The sequence below is a fragment of the Patiria miniata genome, unplaced genomic scaffold, assembly GCF_015706575.1.
Source record: "Patiria miniata isolate m_02_andy unplaced genomic scaffold, ASM1570657v1 HiC_scaffold_22, whole genome shotgun sequence".
Taxonomy (NCBI): Eukaryota; Metazoa; Echinodermata; class Asteroidea; order Valvatida; family Asterinidae; genus Patiria; species Patiria miniata.
In genome coordinates, this window is record NW_024037061.1 from 8001042 (window position 1) to 8023328 (window position 22287).

A 22287-nucleotide genomic window follows, 5' to 3' on the forward strand; every position below is an offset into this window, starting at 1 on the left:
TGAAGGGCAAAACCTAATTTGATTTTAATTGTAATAGATTCCCATCCCATGGAGGCATTCCCCATCATCAGTGATTTGTATCTCACATTTATCATCATTCCTAAAACTTTAAAGGCATATACATTGTACATGTAGGATCGTTTACTTTTCATGCATTTTGTTCATTTCCAATAATAACACCACTCAAAACCCTAAGAAGAATGTTCAACACCTAACCTGTTGAAGTTTCAGCTCAGAAGATATTACACTTTTTCAAGAAAACAGTGAAAATCAATGCACAACCTTTTGATCACGAAAAACAATTTCGTCTGTACAAACTCTTTATTTCCAAAACTCAGTCAATTAACTGAATGGGGAAATCACCTTTAAGATTTCTTCTAAATGACAGCAAGCCAGACAGAATCATTTCATGGGATGTTTAGCACCAGTGCGCTCTTTAATCCAATAATCTTTTTGATAATAATTTGGTAGATTACTTTTTAGATAGATGCAAATGATCCAATATGTTTTTTAAAAGTAGTTTGAAAATTTTGCAGTTTTCCAGAGCTATTCCGTTGATATCTTGTTTTCTGTTCTCTTGCCCATTTCAGAGCATTGCAGACTGCGTTCTGTACTACTACCAAACCAAAAAGAACGAGAGTTACAAACAGATGCTGCGTAAAACTCACGTCAGTAAGCGTAAGAAGGGCTTCCCTCCTAAGGCGTCGGTCAGTCGTAATCAGCAGGTGGAGATTGAAGTCAAGGAGGAGAAGGACAAGGACGTGGAGGAATCAACGGACCAGTAAGTTAAACAAGACGAGGCGAGACTAATAAAACTAGTCCTAATGCACAAAATTGTATCTAATTGATTCAGAATGGATATTTTTTGGACGTCTTTTCATACATCATATACGTTTGGTGGACCAGATTTGACCTGTTACAGGGTAAGCCTATACAATAGCACTGCCCAGCTCTCTTCACTAGACAACAACCTAATATTTTTGGCTGTTAGCTGAGTATAGTGATAGTAAGCCCAGAATTCTGAGGTTAGCCGAATTACAAAATTGGGCCCTGGTTTTAAAGGGAATATACATCATTTGCTTTTGCTGTAATTTTCAGAAATGGATGGAATTGGGGGGTTGGCAATATATAGCAAATATAGTTACACTGACTTTTTTGAGGTTTTGGGTTCGAAAACGCTATAAAAACCAAGAAACACAATCATTTTCCTGTAGTCTGGTTCCCTGACTCCTATAAGAAGAAACAGAGCCGTTTACATACATTGGGGAATTGTAAGGTCAGGGAATCAGTCTAGCTGGCTTGTACCCGTTCATAGGTGTGTAATCGATTGCAAACAAGTGCGATGGTCAATTGGGGCCAGTATTTGAAAAAAGCCAGTTTTTTTTCCAACGCTGATCGGCCGATCAGCGTTAGAAATTGATACAAAAATACCACTTTTCTTGAAAATGACAGTATACCAGGTGCCATGATTTTACAGGATGCTTTACACTGTCTTTCACAAACAGTCCAGCAAGGTATTTCAAAATGATTTGGTAGTTTTATTTTTTGATGTTTGCAAATGTTGTATTTTCCCTTTAAATGAGGACTTTACCAACTGAGCTATCCTCCCCTGTACCGGTATGTAAGCCGCCTCCCTGGATATCACTGTGGTCTGGTGTCTTTAGTCCAAACCACGTGGCCAGTGATCAAGCCCAAAAACCAATTTTCTCTTACACCTGACTAATTGAGTCACGTTAAGACTTGGAAATCCTGTCCGTTTGCATTTTCTCTCTAGCCTCAAACCTGGTCTAATCTAACCCTGGTCACATTTGATGTTGGCAACGTGTCTAGACCTGACACATCTTTGGGTAGGATATTATTCTGATGGTTTATGGAAGTCCACAAGGAAAGCACGATTAGTGACATCAGGACCTCATCGGCAAACGTTATTGGAAACTTCCAAAGACTCTCTGACAAAATTTTGTCGAATCATCCAAATGTCTGCATACGTTGTGAATGTTACAGACGAAAGAGTATAATGTGAGCCAATGATGCTTAAAGCCACGAAGGATCATTTGCAATTACCGGGAACATACCTACCAATTTAATGACAGAGACCGTGCTCAAAGTGAAGATAGGGATGGTACCTAATATCCTTTAGGTGGTTTCAAAATAGTGTGCCAGCGGGCACACTTTTTTACGTGCGTTAGCAACTGAATCTAGTTTCGAGATGCAAACAATTGTGCACACGTTTTCTCTGTTTTCTCAAAAAGTACGGTATAGTATCCACTGAGCTGAAATTCAAAGGTTTGCTTTGTCCATAGTGCATGAAAGCTATTCAAGAGAGGACGCCTTTTGACCACTTTGGAGAGCCAAGTAGAGCAGACACACAGTTTGCTAATTTTATTCTGAATGCACGCAAAGCTTTAACGTTTTAGCCGGAGTGTCAGGCGTCATCAGCAGTGCGTTTGAATGTCCCTCCTAGTGGTCTCCCCCAACTCTCCCTTTGTAACCATTGAGGGGGTACTTGTGCACTGAGCCCATCATATACCGGTAGATACCAATTTGCTTGAAACTCCTTCTTTGGGCAAGTTCGCACAAGAATTATTGTCAACCATAGTTCGACTAAGTTAGCCTGAACTCCGTCTAGACGACGATGGTTGGACTACTCTAGTCAACTATTTATGACCAGCCTACCGCGGCTGGTCGCGTCACGATTTATAGCTGGTTATCAATAGCAATTACAATAGCATAGTGCAAAGGAGACCAACTATCAACAAAAATGGTGGAAAAGCGCTAAATTTCATTTTCATTGCACAGTTTTTCCATGTTAGTTTGCGGTTATGTCACTTTTGTCACCATTGTACAATAATATTGGCGATTATGTAAGATGTCTTAAACTATACACTATCAAAATTATTTGTGTAAATGAAGAGAAACAACAAGTGTTGAATAATTGTGCGACCGCCATTTTCTGATGGTCGTTGACATGATAATAGTTTGACTAGAGTGGTTCACACTTCAACTTCAGTGCGAATGTGCTAGGTACGTCACGAACCAACCCCTAGTTAACCACTGGTCCGTGCTCGAACTTGCCCTTAGATTAGGGCGTTGACTTAGTTGAAGAATGCATCATGCGGGTTTACTGCTGATTCCCGCATCCAGGTTAGCTGTTTTGACAGCCTTTATCTAAGTTAAGGACCTGTAAATCCAGGTTAATACCAGTATGTATACAGCCATGAATTGACTCACTGACTCAACCGCATCTGTCGAGGTGACAGGCTGTATCACGTTGCTAACCGCTGCGGTTTTAAACTCCCTGCACCCTCAGGCTATGAACGTCTGATTGGTTGTAGCTGGTACCCGGCGACAGCTACATTAATAATCAGGGATATCCCCTCCGCCCTCTGCATTAATAGATCCTCCTGTTGGCTTTTGTCTGGCGCCATGCCAGCAAGCTCTATTAATAGCCGCTGCTGGAGCAGATCACCAGTTGCCCAGTTCCTGCGTTTGGTTTTTATCATTTCATCATTGCCTGGGGCTCTTTGGCTGGTTATGCAGCGCTTCATTGTTGATTTTGATTACTTCTAGTTTTTTCAGGAAAGTGTAGAGACGTACCATTGAAATCGCTCTGAATTAATCTTGAAATAAGCTTTATGAGTTTCAAGTTTCGACAATTTCTTGATACCCGAAATACTCTTGAGGCAGATAATGTGGTTGCCAAAACAATCTGCTGTGCTGCCATGACAACAAAGACATTTTGTATAGCAGTAACACAGTAATGTGAGGTCCACTTGCAACAATTTGTGTACATTATACAACTTTATACAAAGAACCAATCCAAACATGCACAACAATGATTACATTCTTGGGCATGCAGGTTTTGTGTAATGGATCGTAAGTTGATTGTGTGGCTGCACAACAAATTTTCTTGGAGAAATTAATGGTGTTTTTTAGGCACTGTTGTGAGTTAGGCACTGCTGTATACTTTTTGTAATCATTGCCATTCCATTATTTAAACACTTCAGGAAATAGCTTCATTTTATGTTTAAATGTGTGTGAAACTTAAAGGCAAAACCTCAACTAATAGCAAGAAATATTGTCTTGTAAATCATATATTTGTTGCATGTGAGCCATTGAAACAATTGAGATGGTTTTGTTGAGGTTTCACTTTAAGAAATGAAAATAAGAAATGAGGAGCTGCTGCTTGCTGCTGACCAATGCAGCAGCCCGAAAAGATTTTGATTATTTATGCAAGAAATTCTGCTTTGATTGATGTCGGGCTATCTAACCTCTACCATGTCTACAATTTGTGATTTTTTTACAGGTCCAAGGATAAAGACAAGTCTTCCAAGGACAAAGACAAAGTCAAGGAAGAAATGAAAGACTCCAAAGAGGAAACCAAAGATGACAAGCAGGAGGCAAAAAAGGAGAAAGGGGAGGAGCCAGAGACAGACAAGATGGAGACTGATAGCAAAGATAAGAAGAATGAATTGATGACGAGTGAGAAAGGCGAGGGGAGCAACAAGGAGAGATCCAGTAGCACCCCAATCAAGACGGAACCATGTACCTCTGACTGTAAGTAGGCAAAGGGTCATTGTTTCCCCTAGATTTTGAGAGAGTGGGGCGTACAGTGGTATTCCTAATCAACGTTGGGCCTGAAACCGCACGCTCACTTGCATACTTAAGCTTACTCAATCCAAGCTTGCCAGATACAGATGCACGTACTCACGGACGCTTGATGAAGTCGTATTGAAAATATCCGATGTATTTGTCCGGTCTGACGACTTTGTTACAGAAACAAGTTCAAAGTACTTTTTGTTGCACTTTTTTTGTGAGGTTGTATTTAACGGGGAAAAAAGCCTGAGGTGACAGCTGAAACTTGTGAAAGGGCCACCTTGCAATTTTTCCAAATCCTCCAAAATCTTCTTTGCAAATGGAGGATTTTGCAGGATTGAGGCTATATGGCAAAAATGTGTGGCTGATTTTGGAGAATGCACTGTGTCGAGGTCTTGGGCCGGACCTTGTGTTGTTTATGCTCAGCCTTGTATGAATTTAGGCCTCGATTATACTTGGAAAGCCTTCGCACTGCTCCAGGATGTCACTGGCTCTGCCTCAAAATATGGATGTGATTGCTGGAGGATTTTGCAGGATTGAAGGTGTTTGCCTGAGAGTCTTAAGTTTTGATTCCATCTGTTCCTCAGCCTCCCCCAACACATGTTCCCTGTGCAAAAACCAACTAGACACCTACAGCTTGAGCAGACCGGTCAATGAGAGCAACTGCGATACGTTCGGGGTCAACAAGACCGAGGTCACGCCCAACATGAGGGCGTGCAGTCGCTGCCGATGCAGGTCCATCAAACGCAGGTAGGTCAGAGGTTAATTGGGTCAGGTCAAAGGTCACTTGGGTCGGATCAAGGGTCACAGATGAGTAACCAAACAGCCTAGGGGCATGCAAAACCAGTGGTCAACTACATAGTGCTGTTGACAGAAAACATTGAATGCAACTTGAGATGCAAAGCTGAAATTTGCGCAGAGCTAGACAATACTAACGTGCATTGGTTGGGCTCTGTGCGCGAACAAGAGAGGGCGCTGTTTTGCCACTTTAGGGTTTCACAGTCACAGAAAAAAACGGGGAAAGAAATCCTGGAACTTAAAACTGTCATGGAAATTCATGAAAAAGTCATGGAAAATTGATATTCCTGGAAAAAAGTCATGGAATCCTGCACAACCCGGATGCGCTGATGTATTATAACTGGCTATGGCAGTCTTCCAGTTTGCATTCCAGTTATATTGTACTGTTGCGTGCTGGGTGTACCATTGTCATGTTTAAGGTTAAGCGGTCTTGTGCCATTCTTGAAGACTGAACTGTAGGAACCCTGCTGAAATGTCGTCCTAAATTCCATCAATGTGTTCAGCTTACAATTTTATTGTGTCAGTAATGATAACAATGTGGATTCAGAAAGTGAATATATCCACCAAATAGGTGCCACTACCTGGTACCAAAGTTTGAATTCCCCTTGTCTCGTTGACTTCCGAACTTTGAGGATATGTAAAACCAACGTCAAATATTGTTGTCGATGAATTCCAGCCCTCCAACCGGAGTTTGCCTGCAGAATCAACTGGAGTAAAAATCCCTTCCAAATGTGAAAAGGAAAAAACAGATTGTGTCAATGTCACTAGTCAGGTGGTTATTGGTGTGTTTATTGCCTGCAGTAATACATTATGTCTGCAAGCAGGATATTCAATGAAATCTTCAAAGTTTAAGGATGGCGAGGGTAAAAGGGCGTTTGAATGTACGGTATCCAATTCCTGGAGACGGTTAATGCCTAGCATGTCATTGAAGGTCTTCTCAGGAAATTTTGGGGGATAGGTTCATCCTGCTTTCATTTGATCTTGCGTTTCCTGTGATGACTTTCTTCAAGACGACAATGTTCTCATCCCTTAAAGGTAGACCTCTTCAAGAATCTTGGTGAGGAGGCAGTATACATGCATGAGGCATTGTACATGTAGCACACGGATGAGGGTCCGTTAACCCATAAGCATTTGTATAACATTGCACTACACTGTATTTACTCCTTGACGAATTCATAAGACGAATTCATAAGACGAATTCATAAGACGAATTCATAAGACGAATTCATAAGACCAGACAGTGCTGGGACAGTGTGGGGCAGTACCAGGAGTCACGGGCAGGGCGCTTTGGGGCAGTACAGGAACAAATTGGTTAAACAGAAACTATTTTGTTACATTCTCACTTTTGAAATGTTACAGTTCTTAAGATCATGGTTTAACAATAACTTGTGACAAAGGAATTTCTGTGTAGTGTCCCCCTGTGGCCCTCCCCCTTTCCCCCTCGAACCCGTCCCTTCCCTTCCCAACACCTGTTCCACTGAAAGTCAGTGTTTTACTTTTCATCAAGTGACATTTCCCAACATCTCTTCTATACAATGTGATCAGGCAAAATCGCTCAATTTTTATAACCTGAACATCCCACCACTTTCAAAATGTTCTAGTTTTCCGCCAGCATTTCAAGTACCCCTTATGAACCAGAAACTTTGAAATTTTTTTAAAATCGGATCTTCAGAAACAGTTATCAAGTTCTTTTTCTTAAATCCCCCACCTGATTCCAATTCTAATTGGGGTCATCTGAGAAGTCCCTTTAAATCCGAAGAGTTTATCTGAACCCTTGGTTCAACACCACAGCTTGGCTTCTAGGAATTTTATAACTTCTAGGAATTTTATAACTTTGAGCTGATCCCAAACTGGAATGAGATTGTGCCAAGACTGCGATGAGTTTCTTGTTTGTTTCTGGCACTGAGCCAAAGACGCATGGGAGTATATACCGGGTATTCTCTGAGCTGAGGGACAATGTATTACGATTTAGAAACGTGGTCAAGGGAAGATGTAGATATGAGGCAATGTCAGTTGATTAGATCACGATTGGATGTGGCGGGACAACATGGGATAAACATGTAAAAAAGTTCAAAAGTAAAGGGGATGAACCTGTGTTCACAGCAACGGGGTGGCCATCTCTCTCTCATATGCTGGTGTGGGGGGATCGCCACGCCTCCTCCACAGCGAGTCTGTTGCCTTCCCAGCATTGAATAATGCCGGTACCCATTTAACACCTGGGTTGAGAGGAGTAATTGAGGTAAAGCGCCTTACTCAACATGTGATTTACTAAAAACCTAAAGAAAGGTTGTGTTTCTAACCCTTTAAATTACAGTGCACTTTTTTGAGGGTGATGAAATGAGATTTTTAAAAATGATCGTTTTAACAGAAGAGAGATCCCTTTAAGGCATGTCACCATAACAGCTCTGGCCAACGTAATCAAGTTTAGCGTTCGGCTGGGATCATTAATTCAATTTAGATGCCGCCAATGCTTAAGGTGGCACCAGAGTGAAGCATTGCATGCGTGTCGACAACTAAAACTGCCGCCGCCCCCTAACACGCACAGCTCAGACCTCTCTAACACTTGTTGACGTGACCCAGTCGGTACGCGGAGCTGATGGAATGGTGAAGTTTAAGGCAGTAAAAAAAAAAGTGCCTTGGCCCCCGAGCACGCAAACGGGAAATTACCCTGTGAGTGACTCAGTCAGTCTTCCCGTGCTGAGGCATACCCCACCCTAGTGATAGAGGATCATATCTGGAAAGACTCAGGCCGCAACTGAAGAGGGGTTGCCGCAACGACCTGGATGATTCCAGCAACAGGGTTGCTACAGGGGTAGGGGGACGGGCTGATTATAGGGATCCGTATTTAGCACAACTCTAGGACCTCATTAAAAATGGCGGAAGTGCTGATGGTGTTGTGGTGTTTTATATACTATTTTTTGTATCTTTGGGGTGGATTGTGGTCAAGTTTGTTGGGGGGGGGGTGGTTTCGGAGTTGTGCGTGCCAGATTTCTGTCAGGATAAGTGTCAGGTTAATGATCTATAGGGTGTTGCTAAAGTCAGGAGTCATGATGGTTGGTGGGGGGTGGAATATGGGGTATGTTAAATTGACGTAGCAGTTTTAGTCCTGTTAAGAAACTAAACGTGAGTTTTATTTTATGCGAATGGTGCTGAAAATCTACAGGCCTCCTCGTCGTATTTATTTTTGTTGTATTTCTTTCTAAAGGGAGATCCTCATTTACCTAAGGATAGCTGCACTTGTCAAATTACTATTTTACAAGCTTATCTTTCTGTAATTGAAAGTTCAAATTGTACTCTTTTTCTTGTTCATTTGTTTAGTTTGTTTGCATTACCGGTACCAGCACACAAAAATAAAACTTCGTGTTAATGTGCTACACAATGTGTACAAAATAGATTGAACATGTGCATGTTAAAGGTACAACGTAGAGTAGATCATTTGCAGCTACCGGTATCCAAACAGTAACTGACCAAATTATTGTTAAAAAGCATACTTGGTTTAAAGATAGTAATGTCACTAAACTCCCTGTGAAATTGTTCCTTCTGGCGTGCTGTCCTTTTGAAGAAAACAAACAAGGTCATTGCCAAAGATGAGTCAAGTGACGCATTTTTGGAAATGTTTGTTAGTATTGGGTTTGTAGTTGAGCGAATCTGTGAATGGGTGCGCGTAAACATTGGCACGATGCACACACATGCGCGGTTGCTATTAATCATCGGTTCAGTGCGTGACGCTGCGTAGCTGCAATCGGCTGAATGAGAACGTGTTCTGGAGGCTGGTTTCAGGCGCAATTCCAAATATGACTTGGCAACTTTTAATTTGAAATCGAGATCCTAGTGTAGAATAGTGTTTTCTCGGAATATACAGCATTCACTGAGCTAAAACTTCATCAGGTTAGTCTTTAGATTTTGAGCACTTTTGTTGCTTCAAACGAGACAAAAAATGCAAAAATGACAAATGATATACTCTACCTTTAAATTATAACATATTGGTGTTACCAGTCTTTCAGCGCAGAGTCATGTTTTCACCCCAAAACTCCAAATCACCAATTCCAAAGATTGCAAAGTCAGGCTACAAGTTCTATCTAATTTCCCTAGCTTCCACTGAAAAGCTGTACCCTTTCCTTTCCTTTTAGTTTTTTTTTTATAATCACAATTTTCTCTTTTTTGTCCTCAAATTTCATTGGTCAATGACCCCATCAGGTAAGGTCTAAAATCACCAACGGTCCATCAACACCAAGGTTGAAACGTCGCCTATAATCCCTCTCAATTCGCAAAACAATTCAAGGTGCCTAGCGCCACTCACCTGTCTGTTCTTAAAACGAGGCAAAAATAAGTCTTTTGTCGATGTCTAAAGAGGTCTTAGCCTTCCACGTTGATTGAATAAGACTGACAGGGTTAAATATGTCGCGGCGGCGTCTGTCAGCTGCCGTTTTGAATTTTCAGGGAAAACGTGTGACGGCATTCTAAAGAGACTGGTATTCCACTGGGATGGGTGGAGGGATGTGGATAAAACCCCAGGGAATGAAGACGAGAAAAAAAGATTGATGATCAAAAGAGTTTGGACTGCTGATTGATGGCTTTACTTCTATTTTTTATTGTGGGGGTGAAGAGTAGTGTTCCAAACAAGAGGTTTGGCTCCTGTGCTGAAAATGTTATACAGGTTGAGCAAAAAAAAACGAAACCCAAATGTCAGGACCATTGTTTTAGTGAAGTTCTACATGTAGCACTTTCAAAACCTAGGTTAGAAAGCCCAATTCATGAGCTTTCTTTTAGTATAACAATCATTAAAATCACTTATGTACTTTTCAAGTTACAGAGTTTAAACACAACTGCCGTTTTAAGGTTCTCTCCATGGATCACAAAAAAGTTTAGTGTTCTTTCAGCAAAACGAAAAACAGATCACATAAGGATGTGTGTGAATTGTTTTTATTTTGCTGAAAGAACACACACCTTAAGTACATGAGTGATTGGAATGATTTTTGTACTAAAATAAAGCTTATAAATTGGGCTTTCATCTATCCTAGGTTTTGAAAGTGCTACATGCAGAACTTCACTAAAACAATGGTCCCGACATTTGGGTTTCGGGGTTTTTTTACTCACCCTGTACTGCCCCACTAAATTCAAGTTTTCCCTGTAGTGGAATCCGGCGACCAGAATTACTGTGGTGGTGTCAAACTCACGGGCATACTGCACGTATTCTTAAAGACTAGGCGCACACCCATTTTGGTGTTCCTATTGGTCGAAGGAGCCCGGGGTGTACATGTATGTGTACTACCTGAGCGTGACTCACGTGAGCCTGGTTCCACCGCAGAAAATGGCTGCCGCCGGAATTGTCTATAAAATGTTAAACAAACTTCTATATTTTGGTCATCCTCTCTATCTTGAATGATTTTCTTATTTCTTTTCTTTGTCATGTGCCAATTACTGGTGCGAGAGATGTTGCATCATTATTACCCCCGTTTGTCAGGCCTCTAAACATTCCTAAGAACACCTCAGATCCCTTGGAGAATGCAGCACAATGCTCACATTTTAGGACCTACAGCCAAAAAAAGAATGTCCTTACGGGTACTCATGTAACCCTGCTGGCGAAGAGAAAGTCATGACAAAGTGTCTTGCTTAAGGACACAGGTTTTAAGAGACTGCAGGAGCTTCTTGTCGCCCACATATTATCAAAAAGGTACGTGTACGGTACCGTACCTTGGTGCTCATTAAATTAGTTCACGTCATATGATTATGCAAAAGTTATGCGGCATTTGGAACGGATGACGGATAAACACGCAACAAGCAAGGCTGGAAATATCTGTCAGCAACCCTCTCGCAGCGAGCGAGGCCATAAATGTCAGGGTGTGTACCCGCAGATGACTGCCTGAACCCATCTGGCATCGAGGTTCTGAAAAACAATCCCACAATCCATTCAATCTCAAAATAATCCCGGCGCGAACTGGTTACCCCTAACTCTCTAGGGTGTGGGGAAAATCTTATCAAAATTTAAGAATTCCAAGGATTATTAGGGTTATGACACTATATGAATATCAGTGTCTTATCATAATAAAATATTATCCACTTTTTTTTTTAGATGTCCAATGCCATTCTGCAAGACTCCCCGGAGGCGAGTGAGACGTCTCAAGAGTTTGCCAGCCAAGTGGGCGGAGCTACCCCATGACCAGAAGAAAGGCATCTCTGAGGAGCTAGGTAGGATATTGGTGACTCTTTCGTTTAAATAGTTTTTGATTGCTCAAATATTTCCATCTGCCAGTAAAAGGGTGGAATTTCAGCCAGACTATATCAAAAAAGTCAGTTAGGTTTATTGACCTTACTTGGAATGTCTGGGTCACAGGAAATATACCTAATGTAAACACCGCAAAAAAAAGGAAGTCCACTTTCATTGGAGGGGTCATAATTTTTGAAATCTGATCTTCATATGATAACGTCATTTAGGTAGACCGTGGGGGAATGTTGTTAGCCACATTTTGATTTTTGGTTACGCGTGTGGAAATTTGTGACATGACAATATCGCACTACCGAAACAAATCCCAGGGAATATGGATCGCATAGTGCTTGTATGCATGGGAGCCCGCGGGCTATTCGAATGACCCGAGGACCAATTACGGGCATGTGTGGTTATGCTTAGCAATTTCTCCTCACATTAATCTTTTGAATTTGCAACTTTTCCAACTGCGTAATTTTTCATAAACCGTTGTCAATCTTGGACAATTTACAGTCTTTGGTAGCAAACGGGGTATCAAAATATAGCTTACAAAATTCCCCAAAGGTCTATATAAATGACATGACATCATCATCATAAGACGATCAGATTCAACATTATGACCCCTCTAACGAGTGTGGACTTTCTTTTGTTGTGGTATTTATTATGTTCACGGAGAAAATGTTGGAAAACGCTGTTTACTTGCAGCAGCAGTTTTTGGCCCGTTTTTGCGTATTTCAAGCATCAACTTTGAGCCCGAGACTCTCAACAAAAAACTGGCACCGCATAAAATGTTTTTAGTTCCCTGTGAGATTCACTGTGAGATTTCAGGTTCCATACAAACGTCAGAATTATACACATAACAGTTCTAGCACACACATGTTTGAAGAACATGTTGAAAAGAGAAACGTATGATTGGAGACAACTAGTTCTCCAACAGCTCGATTGTCAAGGATCAAAGTTTGGTACCTCAAAATTCCTTCATGCGGTAATGACAAGAAAACAGCAAATTTTTAAGGTATAGTTGTGTAAACGTTCGTATTCTGCTTTTTAACGATCTTTCCAACTAAAATCATTTGGTAGTATAAGGTTTTTTTAGCCCAAATGGACATAATCTCTTAAAAGTACATGTACTCCTTTGACCTTCCTAGTCTTCTGCACTTCACAACCCTTCAAGGGTTGCAAAACCTCATTTGCCCGTAGAGTTAGCACCCACAGTTCAAATTCCTTTGACGTAACATTCTGTGGAGTATGGATAACACTTCAAATCCCTGCACAATTCTTTTGTGTGGTTAAGCTCAGGGCAAGCCGGCAGATTTGGTCATGCTACACTGTTCTCCAATGTGTTTTTTTAATGTAGTGACTCTCTCTCTGTGACACAGTTACTTGAACACTTCATATCCCTTCACCTGAAACTGACCTGCAGGGTTTTGAAGGGAGGTACCTATTGCTCTGAATATTGACTCCCCACTGGAAGGGTTAATTGATTATTAAACTATCGTGGTAGAAATGTGTCAACGCAGCTTGTGAAATATTGTCCAATTACATGATATACAAATGGACATGGTACACGCAAAATCTGAGACAAACATTACTCAACGTACAAAAGTTCCATAGGATTGTCTACTAAAGGGGCATGGCTAATTTGCAAATGGCGATGGGTCAATTGACTGTATGGTTGATATTTTTACACCAGGCCTACCAGTGGACCAGATCACCAACAAGTGTTGTGCAGCGTGCTTCAATCGTATCGCTAGGAAGCTAGGCACGGACGGGACAGAGCTAGAAGGCACTGGGACCACGCCACCACCGGATGGACAAGAACCAGGTATAAACTTTCAATTTCTGAAGTAAAAAAAGATTCCCATGGACATTTTTCTTGTCTGTGCTACATCACCTATTGACTTCCAAGTAATTGTTAAGTTGAAAATATTCCACATGGAATTTTGGAAATTTAATTATTTTGGGAATAATTCACTGCTTATCAGTCTTACGCATTGTTAAGGCCCAATTTAGTAACTTAGCATACAATTGCCACAAAATTTGCACATCCTGAAAAGATTGTTTGAAAAAACACACAACCTGTGCAAATGTTACTGGTCATTTTGTTTATGATTTCTAATTATTTCTGGTAATAAACCATCAACCATGATTACTCAAAAGTGCCCTATAGGCACTGTGGCTCGCAAGCCTGATGAAACCTGTAGAGAGGAGACAATGAGAAGAAATGACAGTTTTAGAGGTGGGAGGAAAACCCCAGAAGAGTAGTTAGAGGAAAACCCACGGACTCAGGTAGGGACTGAAAACCCAATCCACATATTGGCCCAGGCAGAATTCGAACCTAGGTCACAGCTGTCGAAGGCAAGGAAAGTACCGCTACGCCAACCTGACTCCCCACGCCAACAAGACTTCTCGTCACTAAAGGGAGCGCTTTGCGAAATACAAAAACGAGCTTTGGAGCATCCCAGTAATGTTGGAAAGCCAGCCCAGTAAACAATGCAACTCAGATTGGTGATTGATATAAATTGCCGTTATTGTTATTATTATTATTTTTTATTATATTTATGAATGATAATATTTTCATTTTACACAGGGCATATAGTTACACATTTCATCCACTGTGCCGATTAAAAAATGGAGGTTCTTTTTGTTTGTTTCTGTTGCAGTAATCAATGAAACTTCAAGATGGACTGAAGAGGAGATGGAGATCGCCAAAGAAGGTTTGCTCAAACTCATTTCATTTGATTTCAATTCCAGCAGTACCCATAACTATCAAACCTGCTTACCGTTAGCAAAAAAATTCTGCTTTAAGTGGCGGAAAATTTGGTGCTTATGGTAAGCGTATTTCATGGGATAGCGAGGATGTTTGGCTTCTGCACTTGCATACATCCCATAACTAAGGTTTCTGTGCTTACATGGTTAGCACAGACTTTTTCTGCTAGCGTGGTTAGCACAGATTGGTGATTGTAAGTGCAGAATTGTGTGTTTAGCAGAGCCATGAAAATGGGCCCGTAAAGTGCTAAGGGGAGTCAGGTTGGGGTAGCGGTACTTTCCTCGCCTTCCACCGCTGTGACCGGGGTTCGAATCCCGCCTGGGCCAATATGTGGATTGGGTTTTCAGTCCCTGCCTGATTCCGTGGGTTTCCCCAGAATATTCTTCTGGGCTTTTCCTCCCACTTCTAAAACTGTAACTTCTTCTCATTGTCTTCTCTCAATTTATCCATCCTGTTATTGGCGCTTGCGCTGTTGGATGTGGCTGAAATAAAATAAAATAAAATAAATAAGACAAATTTAATTGTCCTGGTGAAGTACATACATCGATTATGAGATAATAAGATGGCTGTAAAATACCTTACTGATAATGTACCAGAACAAAATTTTTTGACTGATTCTCTAAAATCATGTTGTAAATAAAAGATCAGCTAAAAATTGTTTAGGTGGTTTTTTGAGAACTTTGAAATCCTCTATATACCTTTTGTTTTAGTTAAATGCAACATTTGTAAACATAAAAAAAACAACTACTAAATATTATGAAATACCTTACTTGACTGTACATGTAAGTGAATAATAGTCTCAAGCATCCTGTGAAATCATGGCACCTTGTGTGCTGCCATTTTCAAGAAAAGTGGATTTTTGTATCAATATCCAATGATGGACGGCTAATCATCATTGGAAAAGAACTGACTTTTTTCAAATACTACCTCCAGTTTAGTTCATCCACATTTTGTTTGCAATCGGTAACGCATCTGTGAACAGGTGCAAGCCAGCTAGTCTGGTTCCTTGACCTGACAACCCCCCAACGTCTAAAAATTACTCCATTTGGTCTGAATTAGGGTCAGACAACCAGACTACAAGAACAGCATATTTCACAAAAATGCTTAACTGAATTGACCCAACCCGAATATCCAAACGCAAAACTGAAACCGACCCGACCAAACTGAAATGATGGCGAAATCGACCCGACCCGACCCAAAGTCAGTGTCAGGTTGGGTCAGTTTCGGTTTGAGGTCGGTTTTGTACAACATTATTTCAGACGTGTGTGACATTTTGATCAGTCACTTGTGTGGCATTTTGTAATTAAAAGTATGCTAATTTATGTACAGAAAGTCCATCTTATGAAGCGTCTTAAGAAATATGCATTTTTAGTCTACTTACTAGCAATACTTTAGTGAACAGTAATCATTTGTATTTACATCACATAAAAAACTTCGCACAAAAGTGGAATTTTTGTATCAACTTCCAACAGTAGTCGGCTAACCATCATTGGAAAAAAAAAGACTTTTTTTTTCAAATACTGCCCCCAATTTACCAAATTTAGTTAGTCCACATTTTGTTTGCAATCAGGTACACAACTTTGAACAGGTGCAAGCCAGCTAGTCTGTTTCCCTGAACTGACAACTCTCCAACATGTATAAATTACTCCGTTCGGTCTGAAGTAGGGTCAGACAACCAAACTAAAAGAACAGCCTATATTTCTTGGTTTTTCAGCTTCTATGAACACAAAACTTTAAACAGGTCAAGCATTGTTTTGTGTTTTGGGTTTTTTGTGGGGTTTTTTTCCGTTTTACTTTGGTTTATTTCGGGTTTTACACAAAGAGGGTTAACTTAATTGACCCAACCCGAATCCAAATGCAAAACCAAAACCGATCTGACCCAACTGAAATGATGGAAAAACCGCCCCGACCTGACCCGAATTCGGTTTTGGGTCGGGTCAATTTTGGTTTCGGACCGGTTTGTACAACATTATTTTCAGACTTGCACAGGTGGTATGGTGATCCAAGCGTATACATAATTTGATGCAACTTTTGAGCAGAAAATTTACAATGTACATGTATGTGTGACTGGAATTACGACAAGTTATTGTTAAGTAGATATTTACAATGGAAGGGTTACATGGACACATGTAATTACCTTTGCTGGTTTTCTCACCAAAAAAAGGTAATCACAGTATGCACTGTGTATGTAAACAGTATAATACTCACTCATTGATAAGGACAAACCAAAACCTCATTTCTGTTATCAAATTCTGTTGTCTAATTGTCATTGAGTGTTCTTTTTAACCCTAACTCCCTAGCTTGATTTACTAGGAACCATTCCCATCCTGGCAAATTCCAACTCCATATGGCAAACTGCACACGCATATTTCTGACTTTGATTTTGGAGGTGTGCCAGCCCCTGTCAGTTTAGGGAAACTGTACCCATCCTGACAGATTCCAACAAAACATGCCGTTGGGGTTTGATGGGTTGAGTTCTGTTAGGGTTAATCTTTCATCCCATCGACTACAAGTACGCACATGCTATCACTAAATTATTATTTCTCACCATTCCTTTCCATAGCAATTTTTTTTGTTTTAGTTTCTTAAAATCAAATTTACTTGGCACTCCCATTTGCGTGATCTACATGTACATGTATAAACAGGTTTTCAGACTGTCAGGTTGCAGCTTTAACACTGTTCGTGTCCATCAGTCAGTTTCCACTCGGTTCCCCTTGCATAGATGGCTTGCACTCATCAGTTACCAGAGAACATTGTTCTTGACACCTTTCAAACAATTGACTCTTGATGTGCGTACTGCTGCCCTTGTGCTGATGGCTCGGTGCCAGTCAGCCCAGGACATTGTTCCTGAGTACTTGCAAGTGACTGCTGGCTCTCTGCTGGTTCTGGATGTACACACTGTTCCCCTTGCATGGATGGCTTGTAGTCAGTCAGACTAGAGCATTGTTCCTGATGAGAACTTGCAAGCGCTGGGGTCCCCGCTGGTTCTGCATGTACCTCAACATGCACTTGAACATGCTGCTGACTGTGCATGGATGCCTTACTGCTGCTTTGCCTGGAACATTGATCTTGACAGCTGTCCAGTGACTGCTGACTCTCTGTGTGTTGTGCATGCCCTTGGCTTGGTGGCTTGCTGCTGCTTGGCCTGGCAGCACGGTGCTCTTGGTCATTTTCTGCCTGTGGGATCACGCGAAGCTCAATCTGCTTCCCTGGCTGCGATGGTCGGCTGGGATTCCGTCTTGGGCAGCAACGACTGCACAGTTTCAAGAATGAGAAAGCCTCAACTACAGCTGTACGATAGTCAGCATTTGTGGCACTGTAGACTAGGGGATTGATTGAGCTATTGATGAGTCGCAAGATTTCCATACATAGAACCACAATATGACTTTTTTTCCCAAGTTCTAGAAACGCAACAGCCTGGGCAGGCAAAGAATAATCCATTAACTTGATTACTATACTTGAACCTGCAATGGCCAGTGAGTTCAGAATGAAGAAAACAGCAGTATTGGTTGTAACCATACAGAGGACCTTGCCTGCTGGCTTGGGACGGTTTGGCAACAGGGCTGATTGCTTGCACACTTTCACCAGTACATAGATGTACAAAACAAGAGCGACTATTAAACAGACAATGTTGATAGGGAAATTAATCCAAAAGAGGACATCACGCAAAACACTCTCTGGTAAGAATGCTAGAATCACACCAACAATAATTGTAGGCACCCAGATTCCTGCTGATATCTTTACTGCTCGAGATTTAGAGGCCTTTTCTTTAAATGTCAGAGGATTGCGCACTGCAGAGAATCTCTCAGCTGCTATGGTAACCACAAAGAAATTGGAAGCTGCTAGGAACGTGTACCGCAGAACTTTTAATGCTTTTTTGGCTAGTGAGAAGTTGCACTCTGACATGTACTCTGAAGGTGAACACAGTGCAACTATAAAGTCAGTCATAAGGTAGAGCGAGTCAGCCACAGCCAGATTGGATAAGTAGGTGTTGATGATTGTACGCATGGACTTCACTCGAAGGACTGTGAAGAGAAAGACGAAGTTCAAGAAAAGGCCAAGTGGTGCAATGATATCAATGCTGAGGTACAGTATTTGTTCAAATTGATGAAAACTCTCGGTATAGTCAATCAGGGCCCTCCCTATCGATGAAGAGGAGCCGTTTTGGTAGCCATCACCCATAGTTCATGTTCATTGTAGCATTGATTTCCATGTCTAACATTGTGCTCAGGTGCAACAAAGAGTGGTCTGCCCTATCACAAGATCACTCCAGTTTTATACTAACAGGGATTGTAAGACCTTGAGAAATCTGAAGTTGAAACTAAAAGCTTCTTCACGTTTCCTTCTAATTTGTCCTTCCCTTGTTTCTGTAAGACCAAGTAACAAAATGAACCTGTTTCTTGTCCCCACCTGCTTCCTTTTCCCCACCCACCCCTTTCTTTCTTTTGAAATCATACATTTTGTCTTGGTATATTTTTTCAGCGAAATTGTAGCTATGTATTTTCAAGTTTAAAAGCTTGTAGAAAGGCTGACGTCTCCTTGTGACACAGAAGTTATTAGCAAAAGAGTTGAGAAAATGGAGGAATCCATCCGCCATCTTAGAAAATGTACCATCTTGAGTGGAAGGGCAGCCTCTCCTTTTTTTCCCAAAACATCAGGACAAGAAACTTGTTTTAATTACCTGAGCTACTAAAATGTGACTTTTGTTTTCATTGTTTTCACTGCACTGTAACAAAATCAAACAACAGAGTTTCACCATTGACATTGGAATATGTGAAATGTTTTCTTAGGGTTTTGATTTCCGTTTCATTCGTAAAAATTTTACTATTTTAACAAGAAAATGAAAATGTAAACGAACATGAAAACAAGCAAGATTGTTTCGGGGTTCTCCATATAACTTCTCTTGTCCTTCAGTGTCAGGTCAGTGTCCCTGTACAAAAATATCTTACTGTTTACTCTGTATTGTAATGATGATCTTATTTGATGGAATAACCCTGCAAAAATGTTTGTTCAAGTGAAATGATTAAAACAAACCGGGAAGGCAGATTTAAGAATTCTAGTATTCACTTGGAAATGGCATCAGATTGCAAGTGATCATGGTTCACATTTTTCATTCCAGAGAGTGAGGCAAATTGTGCACCCAGCTCATAGAGGCATGTGATCTTAGGAAATCATAATAGTACCGGAGTCTTATATAACGCACATATCTACCAACAATTAGGTACTCAAGGCGCTGGTAATTAGGTCTATTTTTAAAGACAGGTAAATGAAATTGATGAGAAATATGAGACCCATTATGTAGCACCTTTATAAGGATGTACAAGGTGCTGCGGCGTATGTTGCAGCCACTGCCAGAAACACCGGGGCAAACCCCTTCTCTTAGCGATAAGTGTTGCTGAGTTATTTAACGTGCATTACACAACACACGGGACCTGTGGCTTTACGTCCCATCCGAAGGATGAAGCAATAATGGTAAAGTGCCTTGCTCAAGAGCACAAGGACCATGTTCCCCGTCAGGATTCGAAACCCATGTACCACGGCACACGAGTCAAACACCGTTACCATTGGACCACAACTCCCCAATGAAAAGAAAAGAAAGAACATGAATAAACGTGACTTTTCATTGAAGCGATGAATATTCCAAACTTGAAATTTCTCATGTGTGTTATGATATCTTTGTACACAAGAAGGTCATTTTCGATGAGGTACGAAAATGTATGTACATTTGTTCTAGAATCACGCTTGCAATTGTTAACTCTACAAACTTAGATTGCTGATGTTACAAAACCTGCCCACATTTTGTGAATTCACTTTTTAGTCGCAGTCTCATCTTGAGATGCTGGATCAGTGATTGACCAATGAGTATATTTTTAACCGGAGGACGCGGACTCTATAACACCGCCATGTTGTGCTATAAGGGAGGCAATCATATCGAGTTGCAGGCAATTTGAGGATCTGGTGGCCGAACACTTTGAGTCGTGGATGAAGGTTAAAAAAAGAGTGAAACATATGGACGTTGGTAGATGAATTTGAAAAAAAAAAGGAATTTGGTTTAATGAATATGAGAGATTGTAATGTAGAAGGGAATCGTAAGCTGGTTTGTTGTTACATTGTATACCTCAATCCCTGTATATTTACCTGTCCTTCTTTACTTAACCCCCTACATTATGAACTTCATTAGGAGCCTTCCGAGTCATTCCATGTGAAATAACCCAAAAAATATAATAAGAATAAGACATATTGTTATGGAACTCTGATCATACATTAAATGGATCATTTACATGACTGCACATTAACTAAACAGCATCAACTCATAAAGTAACATTCGGACAAGCCCATGTTCAGTTCATCAGACAGTAGACCTTTACTTAAGTTTTGTTGTTTCTGTCACACATTGACTCGTCCACTGTTTTCTGTTCTGTGAAGGTTTGCTGAAACATGGCCGAGACTGGGCCTCCATCTCCAAATCCGTCGGTACCAAGACAGAAGCTCAGTGCAAGAACTTCTACTTCAACTACAAGAGGAAATTCAACCTGGAGCAGATCCTGGAGGAGCACAACAGGAAAGCCAAGGTATGCTGATGGTAGCAAGGCCCTGCAAACATACAACCTCCTAATGGAACTATGCAGGGTGGATAAAAAAACCGAAACCGAAATATTATTGCTAATTGGAACAAAAGTAGGGCACATGTGAATCAAAGGGAGATATCTTCTATTAGGGTTGAATCTCCTCTTTAAAATGACACCCTGGTCATGTCATTACATTCACGGTTGACTGAGCAGTGACCAATTTTATGAAAGAGTCTATTTAAAGGCTTGCGCCACTTTTCATTGTGAAATCTCTTTTTCCCCCCACCTGCCTTGATTGGCAACCATAGCCTTTCACTCTGTGACAATTGACACAACAAAAACCAAAAATTGAAAATTCTCTTGATAGACCCTTTCAAAAATTGGTCACTGCTCAGTCAACGGTGAATGTAATGACATGATCAGGGGTTATTTTAAAGAGGAGATTCAACCCTAACAAAAGATATCTCCCTTTGATTCACGTGTGCCCTACTTCTGTTCCAATTTATAATAATATCTAGGTTGCGGTTTTTTTATCCACCCTGTAATGTAGATAAACTGTTGTCGAAATGGCGGCGCTCTATGTGCCAAACGAACAAGTGTCACTTGTTGGTAAAGCTCCAAAACAGTTTCGGAGGTCACAGGTTCAAACCCCGCTTTAGTGCTCAACTTTTCAAAAAATGTTGCAGTTCACCTAGTCAGTTTTCCTTTGTGGTTCATTTGCGAATTTGTAATACAAAGCCGTATCCTCTCTGAGAGATCCCTGTTTGCTATTTTCCTGGTCTGCATCGTGACTTTGGGCGTGATCTCTGTCTACCTGGCATACACAGGTTTATGGCTTCTGACTAGTGCCCTTGAACAAAGATATTGACGAATTGGGGAACCGCTTTCAGATTCACACCGTGCTCCAGTCAATTTCTTTGTTCAACTTTTAAGAAAAAACTTTTAAAATCCTCGAAAAAATCAATTGTGACTCGAAGCGAAAGTTTTCCAGCAATATATGGACGAACTGCAGATGTAGAAAAATGGGAAATTTCAGCAATGATGGGAACATTACATTAATTGTGCGTGTCGGCAAATTTGGAAAACATATGAAGGCGACAACTCAGGAAGACAGTTTGCCTTTGTGGCCAGTCTTCACCAAGGTTGGTGGCAAACAGTCGGTCCCACTTTTACAGATGTTGCCAACGTTATGGTAGCTTTGTACATTTTGTTTCTTTTCGGAAGCACTGCAGGTGTTAATCACACAATTGAAAGTTTAGGTTGTGTACGGTGAAGAATAGAATATAGGAGAAATTTGAAGATACACCATGTGAAGTGATTTCTCCGATCATAATATTGAGTTGAACATT

The 22287-nt window shown here is 40.8% G+C and overlaps 1 protein-coding gene across 6 annotated transcripts in view; it reads left to right on the plus strand.

The window, feature by feature from the left end:
• LOC119730974 (nuclear receptor corepressor 1-like) overlaps positions 1–22287 on the plus strand; it is an 81044-nt gene that overhangs the window by 43620 nt on the left and 15137 nt on the right. For all 6 annotated transcript variants that reach the window (XM_038204050.1, XM_038204053.1, XM_038204054.1 and 3 more), the window contains 7 exons: positions 591–781; positions 4307–4557; positions 5184–5346; positions 11468–11583; positions 13293–13424; positions 14263–14316; positions 20796–20941. In XM_038204050.1, the coding sequence (XP_038059978.1) occupies positions 591–781; positions 4307–4557; positions 5184–5346; positions 11468–11583; positions 13293–13424; positions 14263–14316; positions 20796–20941 (1053 nt within the window). The remainder of the gene's footprint in view (positions 1–590; positions 782–4306; positions 4558–5183; positions 5347–11467; positions 11584–13292; positions 13425–14262; positions 14317–20795; positions 20942–22287) is intronic.